Consider the following 17,195-nt stretch of genomic DNA (forward strand, 5'->3'; position numbering starts at 1 on the left):
GTTGTGCAGAGAACTGATTCCATGAGTAAATGAAAGTTGTGTTTTGAAAGAGTGGGATAAAAGGGTAGGAATAGCCTCCCTTTCCTCCAAAGCCATTCTCCTGCCCTTGCCAAATGCTTCCTGGAATTAGGATTTGTCTCCGAAGAGCTGGATCCCATCCCAGCAGAGCACCAGAGCAGCAGGACCGGCGGGATCTGCCCTCCCCAGCTCCACACACGCGGCTGGGCTCGGGCATTATTTTCCAGTTTTGTTCGGCAAAACCCTCCATTTGCAAATCCTATAGAAATTTCACTGGCACTCAGGCAAATGGTGGCTGGTGGAGCTGGTGGGGGTCAGGGTGGCCTCGTGGCCACTGAGCTGTGTTTGGGGAGGAGAGGCGGGGGCAAGCAGGATTTGGGAACTCCAGCCACCACTTTGGGCCGTGTCTCCCCCTGCCTCGCTCTCTGCCCGCCCCAGGCTGTGCCCAGTAAGGGGTTAAAACCTTTTCTCTGGCGAGTTTGAGGTCTGTTGGTAATTTCCCCGTCTGGAGGGGGGTTTCTAAAGGAGCTGGCCCCTGGTAATTCCCAGCAGCCGATCTGTAGCTAAAATCCCTCACATCCAAAATGACTGTGCAGAAACCCCGGTCAGGGCTGTGCCTCCTCCTGCTTTCACAGTTCATCATTGATCTGAATTAACACATCTGAAATATTTCTTTGCCACTGTGTATTACACATGCTTCCCGCATTTCCTGGGTCATTTACCAGATTCAACCCCAAATTTCTCAATGTATTTATTTATTAAACCCAACCTACGGAGTTCCCGGCAGGGTGGGTTTGCCCGCAGCCCCTCTGGAGCTGGCAGGAGAGGTGAGAAAAGGTCCACGGTGACTCTGTTTGTTGACTCGAGCGGTTGCTTGGCAGGAGGGTGCTCGGGGACAGCTCCTCGGCTCAGACCTGCCCAGAGTCCCCTGCCTGGGGACAACGAACATGGGGATAACGACAGGTCCCAGCTCCAGAGGGAGCAGCAGGAGGAGCCCGGGGAACAGCCCGGCTTCCACACCAAGGAAACCTTACTAGTCTGGGATGCTCGGGGGCTCCCCGGGGAGGAAGGGACACAACCGCCGGCCACCTCCCAAAGGGTGACGCGGCGGCATTTGGGTTTTCAGCGGGTTTCCTGAGCAAGGAGCAGGCGCTGGGCCAAGGGATAGGATAGGACTGGGGATGGAATTTAGGATGGGATTTGGGGTGGGACTGGGGATGGGATTGGGGATGGGATTGGGGATGGGACTGGGGATGGGGTTGGGGATGGGATTGGGGATGGGACTGGGGATGGGACTGGGGATGGGACTGGGGATGGGATTGGGGATGGGATTGGGGATGGGACTGGGGATGGGATTGGGGATGGGATTGGGGATGGGACTGGGGATGGGACTGGGGATGGGATGGGAGCGGAGCCTCGTGCCGGCGGTGGGCGTGGCCGTGCATTTGGTGGGCGGGGCCTGGCTGGGATTGACGTCTGAGCCCCGCCCGGGGGGCGTGGCCGAGCGCAGTCGGGTGAAGCCGAACACAATCGGGTCACGCCGAACAGACGAACGCGCGCAGCTCCAGCTCAGCCGTCTGGAGCCGAACCGAGCCGGGCGGAGCCGATTGGACGCGAACGCAGCCGGGCATAGCCGATTGAAGCCGATTGGAGCCGAGGTGAGGAGCCGTGTGAGGGAAGACGCGCCCGCTGCTCCCCGGGACCCGCGATGGCCCCGCAGCCGCCCCGCTCCCTCCCCGCCCGCTGCTCCCCGGGACCCGCGATGGCCCCGCAGCCGCCCCGCTCCCTCCCCGCCCGCTGCTCCCCGGGACCCGCGATGGCCCCGCAGCCGCCCCGCTCCCTCCCCGCCCGCTGCTCCCCGGGACCCGCGATGGCCCCGCAGCCGCCCCGCTCCCTGCCCTCCTCCTTCCCTCCCGGGACCGGTGCGGGGGCTGAGCCGCGGCCGTGCGACCTCGCCGCTTCTCGCCCTGCCAGAGCCCCGGGACCGCCCGCGCTGCTGCATGGCCGGGAAGAAGCTGATCGTGGTGTTCGGGGCCACCGGTGAGTGCTCGGGGAGAGGCCCGGGCTGTGCCGGGGGCCGGCGGGGAGGGCGAGGGGCGGAGGCGTCGGTGATGCCCGAGGGGCCGGGGCGTGAGGAGGGTGAGCAGTGCGGGCAGCGAGCGGGGCTCGGTGCTTCTGGCGGTCAGGCCGCTCCGTCCCGCGGCCCCAGCGCATCCCGGAGCCCCGGGGCCGCGGGGCCCTGACCGGCTGCTCCCGCAGGGGCCCAGGGGGGCGGCGTGGCCCGGGCGCTGCTGGACGATGGGACCTTCAAGGTGCGCGCGGTGACGCGGAGCCCCAGGAAGAAGGAGGCGGAGGAGCTGAGGCGCAGCGGAGCCGAGGTGGTGAAGGCAGATCAGGACGATGAGGCATCGCTGGAGCGGGCCTTGGCGGGTGCCTACGGAGCCTTTATTGTCACCAACTTCTGGGAACACTGCAGCAAGGAGAAGGAAATCGAGCAGGTACCTGTCCTGACATTAACTGGAACCATGTGCGCAATGATCTGGTAGTGGGGACAAAGTGGGGACTGCTCTTGGTTTGAGTAGCCAGTCCAGAAGACCCCAAGGCCTCACAAACAACAGGTCCCAGTTCTTGCAAAGCCAGGACTTGTTCTCTGTTCCCTCGCAGTTGCTTGGCTCCAGGGTCTGGTGCCTTCAGGAGTTGATAAATTTGTTACGGAGAGCACTTCCCAGGAGCTGGAGTAGCAGGAGTGGGAACACATGGCTCCTCAGAGCCTTCCCAGGGCAGAGCTGGGACAGTCGCTGCCTGCAGACCCGTAGCTCTCTGTGCTTGCAGCTTTGGGGCCAAAATCCTGCAGTATCAGAGATCCCAAGGGTGGTGCTCACGCCAGTACAGATACTGCAAGGTAGTAGAGTTGCCACACCTGGGTGGCAACAAACAAAAGATGAGATAGTTTAGGGCAGGTATGTTGGCCAGGCGGATTCTTTATGCTGCTGCGTGTGTGTTTGGTGGAGCAGCGAGCTCCAAAGCTGGAGGGTGTGTGGTCTTTCTGAAGTAGGACGGGGTAAGGAGAGAATTCAGCTCCACCTGGACAACTCACTGTGCTCCCAGCTGAGGGTTGGTGGGAGCTTGATCCTCCCCAGAGGGAAGGGAGGGTGTGGGGATGATGGGGATGTCCCATTCCCCTCTTCATGGCTGGTTTCTCCCTTGGCCCAGGGACAGCGTCTCGCTGACCTGTCCAAGCGCCAGGGTCTGCGCCACGTCGTGTTCAGCGGCCTGGAGAATGTGCACCAGCTGACGGGGGGCCGGCTGGAGGTGCTGCACTTTGATGGCAAAGGCGTGGTGGAGGAGTACTTCCAGAAAATCGGGGTTCCCACCACCATCATCCGCCTGCCGTTCTACTTTGAGAACTTCCTCTCCATCTTCAAGCCACAGAAGGCCCCGCAGGGAGACACCTTTGTCCTGGGTAAGGAGGAGCTCTGGCTCTGTGGGTCACTGTCCTGTGACTGTCCCCCTGTGCGGGGCAGAGAGTGCCAGGGCTGTGGGCTGGTAGGGTGAAGAGGCCTCTACCAGCTTGACCGCAGCAAGCTGCATTATGGTCTTCAGACCTGTTTGGTGGCCTGCAGGAAATCACCAGGATCCTGGGCCTGTTTGTGGTGCTGAGGGCTGTTCTGCAGATCCCAGAGCAGCTCCCGACACCCCAAGTGCCTGCATTTGGGATGGTGGAGGTTGTGGGGCTGCAGGCGACTCACGGTGCTGCTCTGCTGTCAAGGTCTCTTAGCTCAGCCCTGCTCTCGTGCCTTGCCATGCTGATGGGTGCTCTCATCCCTCCCTCACCTCATGTCCTGCTGTACCTGCTCAGAGCTGGGCTGCACTGCAGCTGGGATCAATCTCTCCATACAGAGCTGCCCATGGGGGACACTCCCATGGATGGGATGGCTGTGGAGGACCTTGGGCCCGTTGTACTTTGCCTGCTGAAGTCCCCAGGGGAGTACATTGGCCAAGTGATAGGACTCAGCACGGGCAAGCTCACCGAGGCAGAGTATGCTGCCATCCTCTCCCAGCAGACGGGCAAGACTGTGACAGCCAGCAAGGTAGGAAGCGTCCCTTGGGGTAGGTGATGTTCCTGAGGGACTCACAGCTCGGTTTGGTACAGCCCAGCACCTACACCGGCCCGTTGGTACTGTCACCGAGCTCGTGCCTGTGGAGCACACAGATGTGCCTGGGCAGGTCTGTGCCTGGCTCCGAGGGATAACTGAGCTGGGAGGTCTCCAACGGCGGCAGGGATGGGCACCTACACAACAGGTTTCTGCTGGGCGCCCTTCCCTTGAGCAGGGCTTCCTCCAGGGCTTTGCTGTGTCACCATTACAACAGACCTGGCCTCTGTGCTGTGTCACTATTAACAACACCCTGACCACTCCCTGCCCCTTCGTGACTTATTTTTAATCTTTGTTTGCAGTTCAGTTGTGCCTCAGGCAGCCCATACAATGGATGAGGGATATGGTGTTCCCTGAGAACAAAGTGCCTTTCATTAGAGACTAAGCCCCTCCGATGCTCTCTGCTGGTTCCGCCCTCCCAGAAGTGCAGTGAACCAATCCCTTTGATTCAGGCAGGGAAGGAAGTTTTGGGGTGCCAGGTGGCAACCTGAGTTGCCTCCTGGACCACCCAGTTTCTAGAACCTCTCAGCCATAGCTCTGGTGTGAGGAAGGGCTCCCTTATAGCTGCTCCAGCTCCTGGCCAGCTGTGCCAGACCTGGGTGCTGGTCCTCGGCTGGCTGGGCTGTTCCTGCCAGGCGGGGCTGCATCCTTTGCCCAACCCCAGCAGAAGTGCCTTGCAGAGCGCTCGGCACCAGTGGCAAGGCTGTGACGGGCTGCTGTAACAGAGCCCTCATCGCATCCCCTCCGAGCCTGAGGGGGAAGCCCCAGGAGCCTCTGAAACCGTTTTTTCCCCCAATTCTGTTGGCAGATCTCCCCTGAGGAGTACGAGAAGCGAGACTTCCCTGGGGCCCAGGAGTTGGCTGCCATGTTCCGTTTCTACGCCCTAAAGCCAGACCGCAACGTGGCCCTGACCATGAAGCTCAACCCCAAGGCCCGCACCTTCCAGCAGTGGGTGGGGGACAACAAGAATGCCTTCTGAGCCTCCCCTCCCTCCTCTTCCTCACTGGGTTCTGCAGCAGGCAGGGGGACCTGGCTGAGGAGGGGAGGTGCCCTGAGCCATGCTGCCTTCCCAGCAGTGCCCCAGGGACAGGCTGCTCCTGCCCCAGCTGGGGAGAGCTCAGCCCACTTGCTGCTCCATGTGTGGGCTCCTGCAGGGTGTTGGGACTATTTAGGCAGCTAGAACAAGAGGAAGGGCTGGACAGCACAGGCAGAGGGGTGGCAGAAGCGCTCCCTCTGTCCTCAGGGAGATGTTGCTTTAGTCATCGTGGGTGTTCTAGGGTGGTGGGGGCTTGTTTTCCCAGGATCACCTCCTTTCCCAGGCAGCTCTGAGCATATGGCACCACGTGGTAGGCTGAAGGTGTGTACCCAAAGGCACTGCCTTTGGGGCAGGTGTCCATGGCCAGGGCTGCTGCAGGCTCCTGAGCAAACAGAAGACACCGATTTCTCCATGGATCTGGTTTGGGCCCTGCAGGTGAGCTCTGGAGAGATGGAGGCTTAGTGTCACCCCAGCAAGCAGGGACTGCAGTGACTTCCTGTGAGTGTAGCACAAAAGCTGAGCCTGCTTCCTCATCATACAGCTCTGGCCCTGCTCCTTGGGCTCCTGGGCTAATTTCAATCACTGTCCCCAGGAGCTGAGATAAAACTCAACTTTTTCTAGACTGTCCACGGTTCAGTGGAAAAGCCCCTTGCCCCTCACATGCCTGAAGTACTGCTCAGATAGGGCAGCTTTGTGTTTAAAGTCAATCCCAGCCTCCAGCAATGCTTGAGCCATCCAACCCTGTCCCCTCCTTGTCCCAGAGACCTTCATTCTTGTCAGGAGGGGAGGGAAAGGAGGTGACAGAGCAGGTGGAAGAGTAGACAAGGCAGCAAGGCACAGCACATGTTAAATATCTTTATGAAGTCCATCTTATTTACATGGGTACAGAATCACTTTACAGAAGTTTAATCAGGAGGCAACGCGTGCTTTATTTCAGCAAATTAAGAAGGGCAAGACTACAGCACGTCCCTGTTTAACTGGTGTTGAACTGATTAGTATGTGGCTGATGGTACCTGCACAGTATCACAAACACAGCAGGCTACAGTAACCATGGAATACTCACTGCAAGAGCTCAGCTCCATCTGGAAGGAGTGATCCACCTCACTTGCACTCTCACACAAGTAAAACAACGATGCTTTGACCAATCCTTTACGCTACGGGTGTTGCACTAAAGTAATAAAAGATTTTTGTCCCCAACTGGCAAAGGGCTCAGTGATCGACTTGTACCAGTCCAGAAGCAACAGCAGTTGTGTGGTAACTTTAGTTATTTGGGGGATAAACTTGAGGCAAAGTGCAGATTCCATCACTGCTCTGTGCAGGCAATCAGCAGGATAGAGAAAGCCCAGGGCTGTGAGGGAGCCAGGCCAGCTGGGCTCAGACAACACCCAGCCACAGGCAGATTCCACCTGGAGCTGTGCAGGGCAGCAGGGCTGTCGTGAAGACAAGGTTAGACCTTCCTGATCCACCAAGTCTCCTGGAGAGTTCACCAAGCACACCTGGCATTCCAAAGGGCACCTGAGTGAGCAGCTGGTGGGCTTGGCCTCCATACAGCAAATTGCTGCTCTGTGCTGGACTATTTATTTCACATTTCCTCTGGTTTGGATTCTAAATAATACTTCAACTTTAGCTTTTACCAAATAAACTTCAAGCAGCAGTAGGGTTGTGGAGCAGCCTCCAGAGAGCCACACTTCTGCTAAGCTGGTTTTCCTTCACTGCCAGTTCTCAGGACAGTGGGTGGGGTTTGTGTTGGTGCCTCGGTGGTCCATGGCCTCTCCAGCTGGGATTCTTGCTGTGCTGCTGACTGACATCCTGTGTTCTCCAGAGCCTGGCTGCCAGAAAGATTCACCCCCAACTGCACGGATGACCTGCTGCTGCTGGCTCCTAGTTCCCAGCAGAACGCTTTCCTGCAGTTGAAGTGAGAGGAAGGTTACAATTTCCTGGCTGTATCAGCACACAGCCCACTCCGGGAGCACCTCCCCTCCTGACCTGCTGTCACACTGTCAGCCCTACAGCACAGCCAGCTTTGAAGCCTGCAGAGATGCAAAGCTGAGCCCCTGGAATCCCAGACTCTGTGTCTGCTGTAGATGATTCCAAGTCTCGGTGCTCCCTCATAACAGGTCAGCACCAACTGAAGCACCTGAGTTACACTGCAGTGATGCGTGGTGGGGTTTGCTGTCCTCTGTGACAAAGGCTGGCTCCTCCCTGGGGCTGTAAGCCCATGGCAGGGGTGAATCCAGCCCGAGTGTGCCAGCACCAGCGGCTCTGCAGCCCAGGATTTGTGTGGCAGAACCCGGTCCCAGTGGGACCAGCTCATGGGAACGCGCTCAGTGCTTGGAACTGGGCACAGCTCCAGCAGCAGAGCTGCAGGGGAGGCCAGCCACCTCCCCAAGGGTGCACCCAGCATCCGTGCTGCTCTTTGCTGCAGCAACAATGCACTTTAATCCCTGGCTTGTTGCTCCAGGTCCCAGGGGACAGCTAGGGCTGTGCACACTCCCGGCTGGAAGGCCTGAGGCTAAGTGAGAAGCAATAGCTGTGCTATTGTGCTTCCACCTCCCAAGAAGTGCTCAGTGTGGGGGAAAGACAACAGTGAAACACAAGAGGCCTCCTACCTCGGATGGGGTGTCAGGAGGTAAACATTTTCTTAAGTTTGGAAAGGAATCCCTCCTTGTTCTCCTGAGCCTCAGGCCTATCCCCGCCTGCGTCAGCGCTAGCCGTGGCCCTGCCACCTGGACACAAACAGCAAAGGGCTGCAGTCAGAGACATCTCCCACCAGGAGCAGGGGGCTGTTTTAGACAGGGAATGGCCAAGAGAAAGCAGCTGGTTGTGCTGCTCCCTCACATCCAGGGCTGCACCTGGCAGCGAGCCACAGGACTGGACCCCTTGCAGTGGAAGCATTGGAGAGGCTGGATCCAGGAGTGGAAAAGCCAACCATGAGTTCAGGTGCTGAGCTGTTCCCTTCCCCTTTCCCCAGCCCTCCAACTGGGAAGGGAATTCTCGTGCTGCACAATTGAGTCAGGGACCCCAGAGGCTTTGAAAACAAGTACTTGGAACTGAGAGTCTGCCACTAAAATCAAGTGGTGAACTCAATCACAGCCAGCCAGGACTTTACAGGGTTAAAAGATCTATACTGGTGGTCCCTGAAACAAGTTCTGCCTGTTTCAGGGTTGTGTCCCTGCAAAGCAGTGCAAAACCACACCAGCAGCCTGATTTGTGTCACTGCAAGCAACGCTCAGACAGTATCAATAGGAAAATTAACTCGTGTAGAATGAAAAAGGCTGCAAGTATTTCAGACTGACTGTCCAGATAAGGAATGGTAAACTGTCCTGTATTAACAGGTCCTGAGAATTTGTTTGTCCCTCAGAAGTGGCTATAACGAGAACAAAGGAGACCTCTTTGCTAATCTGCTTTTTTCTACAGTAAAACCATCAACAAGAAGATCCCAAACACCCTCTCAAGCTTTCATTGTGCACAGAGAACACCGAGTCTGGTGCTCCCCAGCCTCCCAGGGCTGAGTGCTGGGCTCGGACTGATGCAATGGGATGAAATCCCGAGGCAGGACACGCCTCCCTCAGCACAGCCTGTCTCTACACTGCAACCTACTGGCGTTGTTTTAACTCAGCTTGCTGCTTCATCATGGTAAAAACTGGCAGGTTTGCTTTTCAAAAAATTTGTTTGAAGAGGTTCTTTTTCCTCTTTGGCACACAAATGCCTTTAAAAAGCTGGAATGGAAATTCAGTGCTCAGAGCTCTCTGCCCTTCCCCCAAGGCTGACTGTAATACAGGAAAGACTTATTTTCTGTATGTATAATTACTATAAAACAGAACCCTGGAAAGTATTTGGCAGATCCTGCACTTAAGCCTGTATTCCTCATACTTTGGAATGTACGAGAGCAGATCCTGGGATCATTCAGCAGCTCCAACAGGCTCTCACCTTTGCCTAGTCATAAATGCCCTGTTGGGTTTCAAACCAAAACCAAAATCAATGGGCTTTAAGAAGTTCATTGTTTCAATTAAGCAAAGAAAAAACTGCTTTCCAGTAGCGAGAGACAAAGCTCCTTCCTTACTATGCTACCATGTGTTGTACTTTTAGCTGCTGCCTCTTCCAAGCACCTCATCCCTGAAACTTAGAACACAATTGCTGAATCTCAATTTTCCATCTGGAGCTGGAGAGCAGCTCCACAAAGCTCCCAGCTGCCTTCACTCTTCCATCATGCTGGACACTGTCCACTGACCAGAGCTGGCACTGCCACCAGTGGACACTCCCAGCCCACGTTTCCCTACACATACAGAGCTCAGCCCCCACAGAAACCCCTGTCAGCATTCCAGGAGAAACAGCACCTGCTGTGCTCAGAAGCATATGGGATTGGGATCACACAGGATATTGGCCTGAAGCACATCTGCTTTCCTGCCTCAAGGCAAGTCCTGGCACAGGGGAAGCAGGGAGCAGGAGGAATTCATCAGCACAGCTTGTCTGGACCCTGGATACTCAGTGCCTGCTCTCTGTTCACACATGGATTTGCCCAGTAAGTACTGGAATAGAGCTTCCTGGGAAGAGGCTGCCTCCCTGCTGTGTGCTACAGCCTGTTAATATCACATTAGAACTACTTCTGTTGAACCAGGCTGTGCTGCCACAGGCCTGATGGTGCCCCTGGCTCACCTTGCTCCCCAGGAGTGCTCGGGGAGCGCTGTGCACTCCCACAGCAGCTGCCCAGGGAAGGGGCAGGCACTCCCTGCTCACCTGATGCTGTGTTGGTGACCCCGTTCACGGTGCCGTCCACGTCGGCCTCGTCCTCGGCGTAGCTCATCATTAAGGCTCGCTGGCGATCCGTCAGCCTCCTGTGGCACCAGGGCGTGGATCAGGGATGGCCTGGGGTCCCACAGCCCCCCAAACCTCCCCCAGCAGCACCCACAGGGGGCAGGGACTGGAGTACATTGTGTACGAATACACCAGGAATGCATGTGCTCTTTAAATGAGCCATCTGTAAGGAACGATCTCTAAAGAATTCTCAGTGGAAGAGGAGACATAGGACCCACTGCATTTCACCTCATGGAATTTCCACAACTTTTAAACAACATTTTTTGTAAAAAGTTCTTAAGATTTTACAGGAACTTGTTTTAACTCTACTTACTGAGGAATTTTTATCTTTATGTGGATGTAGTGGTCTCCATAGCCATAGCTGTTGACCTTGGGAATGCCTTTCCCACTCATTCGAATTCTCTGGTCTGGCTGAATACCAGGGGGTATCTATAAACACAAAGGTGTCACATTTAGTACTCTAATTAAACATTTAGATAATAATTACACATCTATAAAAATTATCTGCTTCTCCAACAAGCTCTAAAGTAGGATGGGAGAGCTCTCGTATGCTCATGCATTGGGACACATCCCAAAGCTAAGCCAGTAAGGATAGAAAAGCTTTTGAGGAATAAGTAAAGAACCTGACACAGCCTGTAGCCCTCAGAAGGGGTTGGTCTAGCAATCCCTTTTCTTCCCTGGCCCTACACAGCAACAGGAAAGAAGCTGTGACCAGGCAGGTCACAAACTAGCCAAGGCTCAATCCTGAAGGAGTCTGAAATGGAATACTGGCAGACTTGGGAGATCTTGCCCACCTTTGCAGCAAAGGAGAAGCCTTTGCTGTGCCCCACTGACTCATGCCCAGAATACTGGCACTCACCGTGATGTTGATTGTCTCATACAAGCCTTGACACCGGGCTGTGCCTCCCAGCACGGCCTGAGCTATCGAGATCGGGAGATCCGAGTGGATATCGGCTCCGTTTCGTCGGAACACAGAGCTCTTCTGAACCTGCAGGGCAGCAAAGTTCCAAAGAGCAGTGAGCACTCCGTGTTCTCCTGCTAAACTGCTCCCAAGAGTCTCAGGAAAAAATATACCGTCCCCAAACTGCATGGCTAAGAAGTGTGAGTTAATATTTGGTGTTCTAGTAAAACACAGATATCAACATAACTGAATTAGCCAAAGGACTGGAAGGATCCCTGCTTCCTGCCTCAGGAACTCCCTCCCCTAATCCTGCTGTTAGTTTATCCATGTCACTATGGTTCTGCAGAGACAGGCACAGCCTTGTCCAGCACTCTGAACAGGGGAAAGCCAAAAGTGAGAAGGAAATGAAGCACCTTTCCAGTGGCCTCACAAGCTGGAACAGCATTAAACCCTCCTGCACCATGAAAGAGGTGCTGAAAAAAAAATTCTCCTCAACAGAGATGTATGTGGCAGGAGAAGACACCCAGCTACAGCACAGGTGCACAGCAGCCCTGAAGGTGGATCTGCAGAAGGACACTTCACCAGACAGCCTCCTGCAGCACCTCCCACAGCTCTCCAGCTCTGCCAGCAGGCAGCTCCCTCACATTTCCAAGTCAAAACCTCTAGGCATGAAGAGCCTGCTCTGCATTTTGATTCACACTACCCTAAGGGCCAGGTCCTGGAACAAGCAGCAATTCTTCATGAATAGATTCAAAGTTACCCTCCTTGCTACAATGCGGATCTCCTGCTGTCTCAGAAAGTTCACGGGGATCATGTTACCTCAGCTGTTCCAAAGGATCACTGGCTCTTCCTCCTCTGCCCATTCTGCAGTCCTTTCCCAGGCAGTTGAGAAGGGAACAACCAACTTACATCACAAACCAGCTTGGGATACATACCCTGAACGTAATGAAAATTTCTTTCTTCCCCACAGGCATCCGAACTGTCTGCCCGTCCTCAACACCTGCAATCAGAACGGGAGGAAATGTGACCTCGGGTTATAACCCACGTGTGACATGGATACCTACAACTCTTGCCAATCCCAAGAGCTGGCCACCACAGCCCAAAGGAGGAGGGGTCAGCACATGTTTATACCTCTGAAGTGATCCCTCTGCACCCAAAATGCTTGTTACTTCAATATCTACAGAATTCTTTACAGAAATGCATTGGCTTAAGGAACACTGCAGCCTCCACAAGCTGCAGAAAAATTACAGGCTGCTCACCCAGGATGGTCTCAAAGAAGCAAGTCTTAGTCCCACCACTGAATTCTCCTCTCTGGTGAGGAAGGCAATCAGCACAGCCCTCTGAGCCAAGCCAAGGCTTTCAGCATTCCCACCCTCTCCCCAAGCTTCATCAAGGACAAGTGAAAGACCCATGGCAACAAAACCTTTGGAGAGTCACCCTTCAAAACCTGCCTAGGAGGACCCAGGCAAGAACCAAAGCTCAGGAAGGGCAGAGCAAACACTTATGTCCACAGCCAGAAGGTCCATCTCATCACTAGCCCATTTCCTTACCAAGCTCTGGACCTGCTTTGTTTTAAAGACCATTTCTCTGCAGCAAAAGGTCTTAGACTGCTCCCCCATTTGTACCTGGCAGTGGCAGTAAATAACTACAGCTTTATAAAAGAGAGCAGCAGACAGGTACAACACTGACCAGCTGGCACAGGAACCATCACTGTCTTCTTCTGCTTGGTCTGCCCCGTGCCCCGGCACATGACGCAGGGCGTGGTGATGATGGAGCCACGGCCGCTGCAGCGCCGGCACGTGGAGCGCATCACGAACGGGCCCGTGTTGATCGTCTCCTGGGGAGGAACAAACACACGTTGGGCAAAGGATGAGGACTGAGATGGGGCTTCTCACACAGCACCGTTGAGCTCTGATCACACACACACCCTGCCAGGACAGAGATATCCTTCAGCAAGGGCTGGAGCAGAAAGCTGGCTCTGAAATCCACTCACTATCACATGCTGATTTCCTCTGAACACTACCACTACTACAAGTGCCAGGTGGGGAGGGCAAGGGAAACACACCACCCTCGAAGTCTAGGCTTTAATGTACAAGAAGGAACAAAGCTCCTTACAGTGCTACAAATGTCTGTGTTCTGATGAATCCAAGGACAATCCATTTACATGGATTACTGCCAATGTCCAAGAAAACCTTATGGTGACTAAGCCCTGGACTGAACCACTGAAGCACACAAGGAATCAATGCATGGAAACCTAAAGCCTGCAGCTCCATCATTACCTGCATCTTCTTATTTTATGATTAGCCTTGGGTTTTCACCACCTTCCTCCACCTCCCAAGTCAAAAGACACCGATTTATTGCCCGAGGAATTTCAGAGCTACGTTTCTTATTCATTCAGTATATTCACTCATTCATATACATTACATTCATATGGTTTGTGGGACGTGCAGCAGCAGAGGATCCAGCCCGAAGGCTCATGCTTTCAGCTGGGCACAGCACTTTAACACAAAGAAAATGTTCCTAGTGCCTATTAGCATCAAGCTGACATTAACTCGGCTTTGCCCGAGATAAGCTGATGAGTGTGGTGAGAATTTTTCACCGTGGAATGAAGTGACTGTCCCCAAGAAGGGAAAGCACAGAACTGGTGTCCTGCCCAGCGCTTACCATGCCCGTGCCATTGCAGTAGTGACAGCGCTGAGCTTTGGTGCCGGGTTCGTGTCCTTTGCCATCGCAGCGCACACAGGAGTCCTGGATGTTCACCACAATCTCCTTGTTAACACCTTTTGCAGCTTGGGTGAATGTCAGTTCCATGATATACTGCACAGGAAACATGGATACAGAGCCATGACTGCGGTGTGACAGGGTCTTGAGGAGACTAAGAAGAGTTCAGGCTAAATACCAAACAATGCTTAAAACAGAAATTCTCAGTAAAGACGACTGATCAAAAGAGGAAATTCTCCTTATATGAGAAATGTCACTTCTAGCAGAACCAGGAGTACCAAACACCAAACATTTCTGAAGGCAACACATGAACCATCAACACTTAAAGGAGCATTTAACTGCAACACGAAGAACAAGACAGATTTTATTACGGGCCTCACTGCAACATGAAGCTAATTAAGTTGCAAAATTAAGCCAATTAAGCAGCCAAACATATTGCTGGAAGGCCCGGTTTATAGTTACAAGGCATTTTGTGGGTTTTAGCATTACAGATCAAAGCAGGCATAGGTAAATCAAGCTGCAGCAGAAACGATACCTCTCCAGTGATGGAACTGCTTGGCAGCACTGGGTGGTGTCAGGAAACACCAGAGAAGTAGCTCAAGCCCAGAAAAAATATCCTGTCTGGAGGTGTGGGGTGTGTTCCTGCACAGCTTAGCAGAACTATGAGACTCTGCCCATGCCATGGGACTCTCACACACTGACATTCCCAGAAATAACTCCTTGCTGAAGCTCCCACAGCACTCTGTGACAGGAGCTGGGGACAGACACTGCTTTGAGTTTCCCTTTCCTAAATAAAGGCACCTCCTACCTCCTGTGGCTGGTCAAAAACAGTCTGAAAATCGCCAAAAGGGGATCCTGAGAACTCCCCAAAGATCTTCCTGAAGAGCTCCTCGGGGTCGATGGAGGGGCCGCTGCTCCAGTACTGCCTCCCCGCGCCGGCCCCAGCCCCGGCCGCGCCGGCCTCGAAGCTCGCCGTGCCGTAGGCATCGTACTGCTTCCTCTTCACCTCGTCACTCAGCACCTGGGGGCAAGGAACGGGGCCTTCAGGGCACTGGAGGATCCAGGAGAACCCCTGGCTCCGGGCTCACACCTTCCACCAAGGTCTCGCCCAGCTCTCAGCACCACGGGAGTTAGGGAGAAGCTGCTGCTTCCCTGGTGATTCTTGGCTCATTGTCCAAAAAATGACAAGATCTTACTAATTTATGAAAAGCAGAAATAACTTAAATTAAACAACTGATCATTACTGTATCAGCTGAAGAGTGCTGGAATCAAAAAACAGGGCTGGGGGAGCACAGTGAAAGTCCCTCTGTCTCAAAAACCTGCTGACAGGTTTTTTGTTTGATTATTTAAACTGACAATAATTCCATGGAAGTGACATCCATGCCAGTCACTGCTAAGGAAGGGGAAAACTGTAAGCCCAAAGCAGCTAAATCAGATACTTGGACCAAGGAATTTCTTGGGACAGATGTGCCCCAGATTGAACAGCATCAAGAAATGCCTGCCCTCATCTACCCTCTAGTCTTTCCTCCTTCTCATCACAACAAAATCCTGCTATTACCTCGTAGGCTTCTGCCAGCTGAGAGAACTTCTCCTTCGCTTTGGGGTCATCCTTGTTTGTGTCAGGGTGGTATTTCTTTGCCAACTAAAAAATAAAAAACAACTCTTAGGCACAGGCAGGAGTTATTTACTTAAGTGTATCTCACATGCCATGAAAAACACATCAGGCAGAGCCTGGCATTCACTACATGCATTCCCAGGAACTAAAACCCTTCATTTTCATTTATGAACCCAAAACAAGGAACTACAGCAGGTGCTCCTGATCTTCTCAGCAATCCCAGATCCTTCTGGAAAGAGACAAGCAATGGCAGCACAGGCGGACTATGCTTTGGAAGCGATCCCCAAGGCCATGTGCCGAGCTTTCCCACTGCCTCCTCCCCTTGTCTCCAGCGGCTCCAAACACGGGGATGGATTTGTTCCCTGTCCCAGCGAAGGGGCAGCGCCGGCTCCTCTCGCAGCCCCCGGCGGGTCCCGCCGCACCTGGTAATAGGCCTTCTTGATCTCCTTCTGCGTGGCGTTGCGGGGCACCCCCAGCACCTGGTAATAGTCCTCCTTGGCGCGGGCCGCGCTGCTGTGGAAGGCGGCGGAGGCGACGGCGGCAGCGCGTTTCGTCCCTGCGGGAGAGGAGGGAGAGGAGCCGCCGTGAGGGCCGGGCCGGCTGGAGGAAGGGACGCGGCCGGGGGAAAAGACTCGCGCCCCACCGTCCCGGCCCGCCCGGCCCCGGCGCGCTCACCGGCGGCGCAGAGCCCGGCCCGGAGCAGCAGGAGGCGGCGCGGGGCGCGGGCGGGCGGGGCGCGGAGCCCGCGGAGCAGCAGCAGCAGCGGCGGCCGCGCGTTCCCCGCCCCGCGCCCCGCGGCCGCCCCGACCCAGAGCGACGCGCTCCCGGCCGCCATCTTGGCCCGCGCGCGGCGCTGCGCCTGCGCACCCTTCGGCGGGGACGGGCCGCGCATGCGCACGGCGCCGCGGCCGCGGCTGCGCCATGCTTACGCACGCGCGGGGCTCGGCAGGGCCGCGGGGAGGGCGGCGTGGGGAGCGGAGCGGTCGCGGGGACCGCGGGGACACGGCCGGGACAGCCGCACTGCCCCTGCCACAGCCTCGTGCGGCGGGGTGGGAACCCGCAACTGCTCTGCCTTCGCGGTCTGCGCCCTTCCAGGGCTGCTCTTGACCCCTAGCAGGTGACATATCTCACAGGAGTGGAATAAAGGCTCTGAAACCGCAGCGGGTGCAGTGCCACACGCCCACACTCACACGGCACAGCAGCCTGGCACGGCACCCACAGCCAGGCAGCAGCTTTCCTCTACACAGGGGGAGGATGATTCGTGCCAAGCGTGTCTCTCTCCCGCCCTCGTCACCGGGCTGGCGCCTCCGAGCGCTCCTCAGCACAGGCTCGGGCCTGCGGCGCGGGGGAGGCTCCGCCGGGCTGAGCGGCGACAGGGCCGTGCCAGCTCCCGCTGCGCACACGCCGCTGTCACAGCCCGGGTGAACGCAGGGCAGGAGGCCTGGCCTCCAGCGGCGTGGGTGGCACCCGGGCTCCACCGGGCCCAGAGGGCTCAGATCCAGCGCTCCCTCCTCCTCCTCCCTTCCCGCAGCCGTGAGTACGCGAAGGTCTCTGCTCACCGCCGGCTGCCGGGCCGTGGGCGAGGCGAGAGCTGTCACGCTGAGCCCACGGCTCTGCAAACCTCCCGCTGGCCCCGTCCTCCTGGCCCAGAGCCCGACGGAACCGCTGCCCTTGTGTGGGAAGCGAGTGGGTGCCAGGCGGGGGTCACAGCACGGGGTGACCGTGAGCCTCGGGGGAAGGCCGGCAAGGGGCCGGGATCCCCGGGACCGCCGGTCAGTCGCGCCAGGGGTGGCTCCCACGCCGGGGTTGGAGGCTCTGGCGGGGGTCCGAGGAGCCGGGGCTGGGGGTCTGTGCCTCGCTCACGGTGACAGCGGGGACGCGGGACACGCGGGATACCCGGAGCACGCGGGAGGGGGCCCGGCGGGGCCGGCCCGG

General features: G+C 56.0%; 3 protein-coding genes across 5 annotated transcripts in view; 2 read left to right on the plus strand and 1 right to left on the minus strand.

The window, feature by feature from the left end:
- The first annotated feature begins 1,514 nt into the window (after positions 1 to 1,514).
- Positions 1,515 to 6,405, plus strand: NMRAL1 (NmrA like redox sensor 1). The gene is made up of 6 exons (XM_038151038.1): positions 1,515 to 1,676; positions 1,993 to 2,058; positions 2,278 to 2,516; positions 3,232 to 3,481; positions 3,919 to 4,109; positions 4,981 to 6,405. Exons 2-6 carry the CDS (start codon positions 2,019 to 2,021, stop codon positions 5,149 to 5,151), a joined length of 891 nt encoding a protein of 296 aa, XP_038006966.1. The 5' UTR covers positions 1,515 to 1,676; positions 1,993 to 2,018; the 3' UTR covers positions 5,152 to 6,405.
- Positions 6,050 to 16,167, minus strand: DNAJA3 (DnaJ heat shock protein family (Hsp40) member A3). Of its 2 annotated transcripts, XM_038151035.1 has the most exons (12): positions 15,936 to 16,167; positions 15,683 to 15,816; positions 15,204 to 15,287; positions 14,454 to 14,666; positions 13,589 to 13,741; positions 12,614 to 12,761; positions 11,860 to 11,924; positions 10,883 to 11,011; positions 10,337 to 10,452; positions 9,946 to 10,043; positions 7,818 to 7,934; positions 6,050 to 7,112 (listed from the first exon to the last, which is right to left on the minus strand). In XM_038151035.1, the coding sequence occupies exons 1-11, from the start codon at positions 16,150 to 16,152 to the stop codon at positions 7,831 to 7,833; spliced, it is 1,461 nt and encodes a 486-aa protein (XP_038006963.1). In that variant the 5' UTR covers positions 16,153 to 16,167; the 3' UTR covers positions 6,050 to 7,112; positions 7,818 to 7,830. The 2 variants fall into 2 exon arrangements, with proteins under 2 accessions (XP_038006963.1, XP_038006964.1); XM_038151036.1 differs by lacking the exon at positions 7,818 to 7,934.
- Positions 16,168 to 16,423: 256 nt separating this feature from the next.
- The window catches only part of CORO7 (coronin 7), a 35,599-nt gene continuing 34,827 nt past the window's right edge, over positions 16,424 to 17,195 (plus strand). Inside the window, exon 1 of one of the 2 annotated variants that reach the window (XM_038151031.1) lies at positions 16,424 to 16,807. The gene's annotated coding sequence lies outside the window, so the exon portion shown is untranslated. The remainder of the gene's footprint in view (positions 16,808 to 17,195) is intronic. The other variant, XM_038151032.1, reaches the window with a different exon arrangement.

The sequence above is a fragment of the Motacilla alba genome, chromosome 14 (assembly GCF_015832195.1).
Source record: "Motacilla alba alba isolate MOTALB_02 chromosome 14, Motacilla_alba_V1.0_pri, whole genome shotgun sequence".
Taxonomy (NCBI): Eukaryota; Metazoa; Chordata; class Aves; order Passeriformes; family Motacillidae; genus Motacilla; species Motacilla alba.

Coding starts and splice junctions, on each gene's coding strand:
- DNAJA3 (XM_038151035.1), bottom strand. CDS start 16,152: ATGCGCGGCCCGTCCCCGCCGAAGGGTGCGCAGGCGCAGCGCCGCGCG. Junction 11,925..12,613: donor GATGGTTCCTGTGCCAGCTG/GTCAGTGTTGTA, acceptor TTCTGATTGCAG/GTGTTGAGGACGGGCAGACA. Junction 11,012..11,859: donor AAATTTTCATTACGTTCAGG/GTATGTATCCCA, acceptor GCTGCCCTGCAG/GTTCAGAAGAGCTCTGTGTT.
- NMRAL1 (XM_038151038.1), top strand. CDS start 2,019: ATGGCCGGGAAGAAGCTGATCGTGGTGTTCGGGGCCACCG. Junction 2,517..3,231: donor AGGAGAAGGAAATCGAGCAG/GTACCTGTCCTG, acceptor CCCTTGGCCCAG/GGACAGCGTCTCGCTGACCT. Junction 4,110..4,980: donor AGACTGTGACAGCCAGCAAG/GTAGGAAGCGTC, acceptor TTCTGTTGGCAG/ATCTCCCCTGAGGAGTACGA.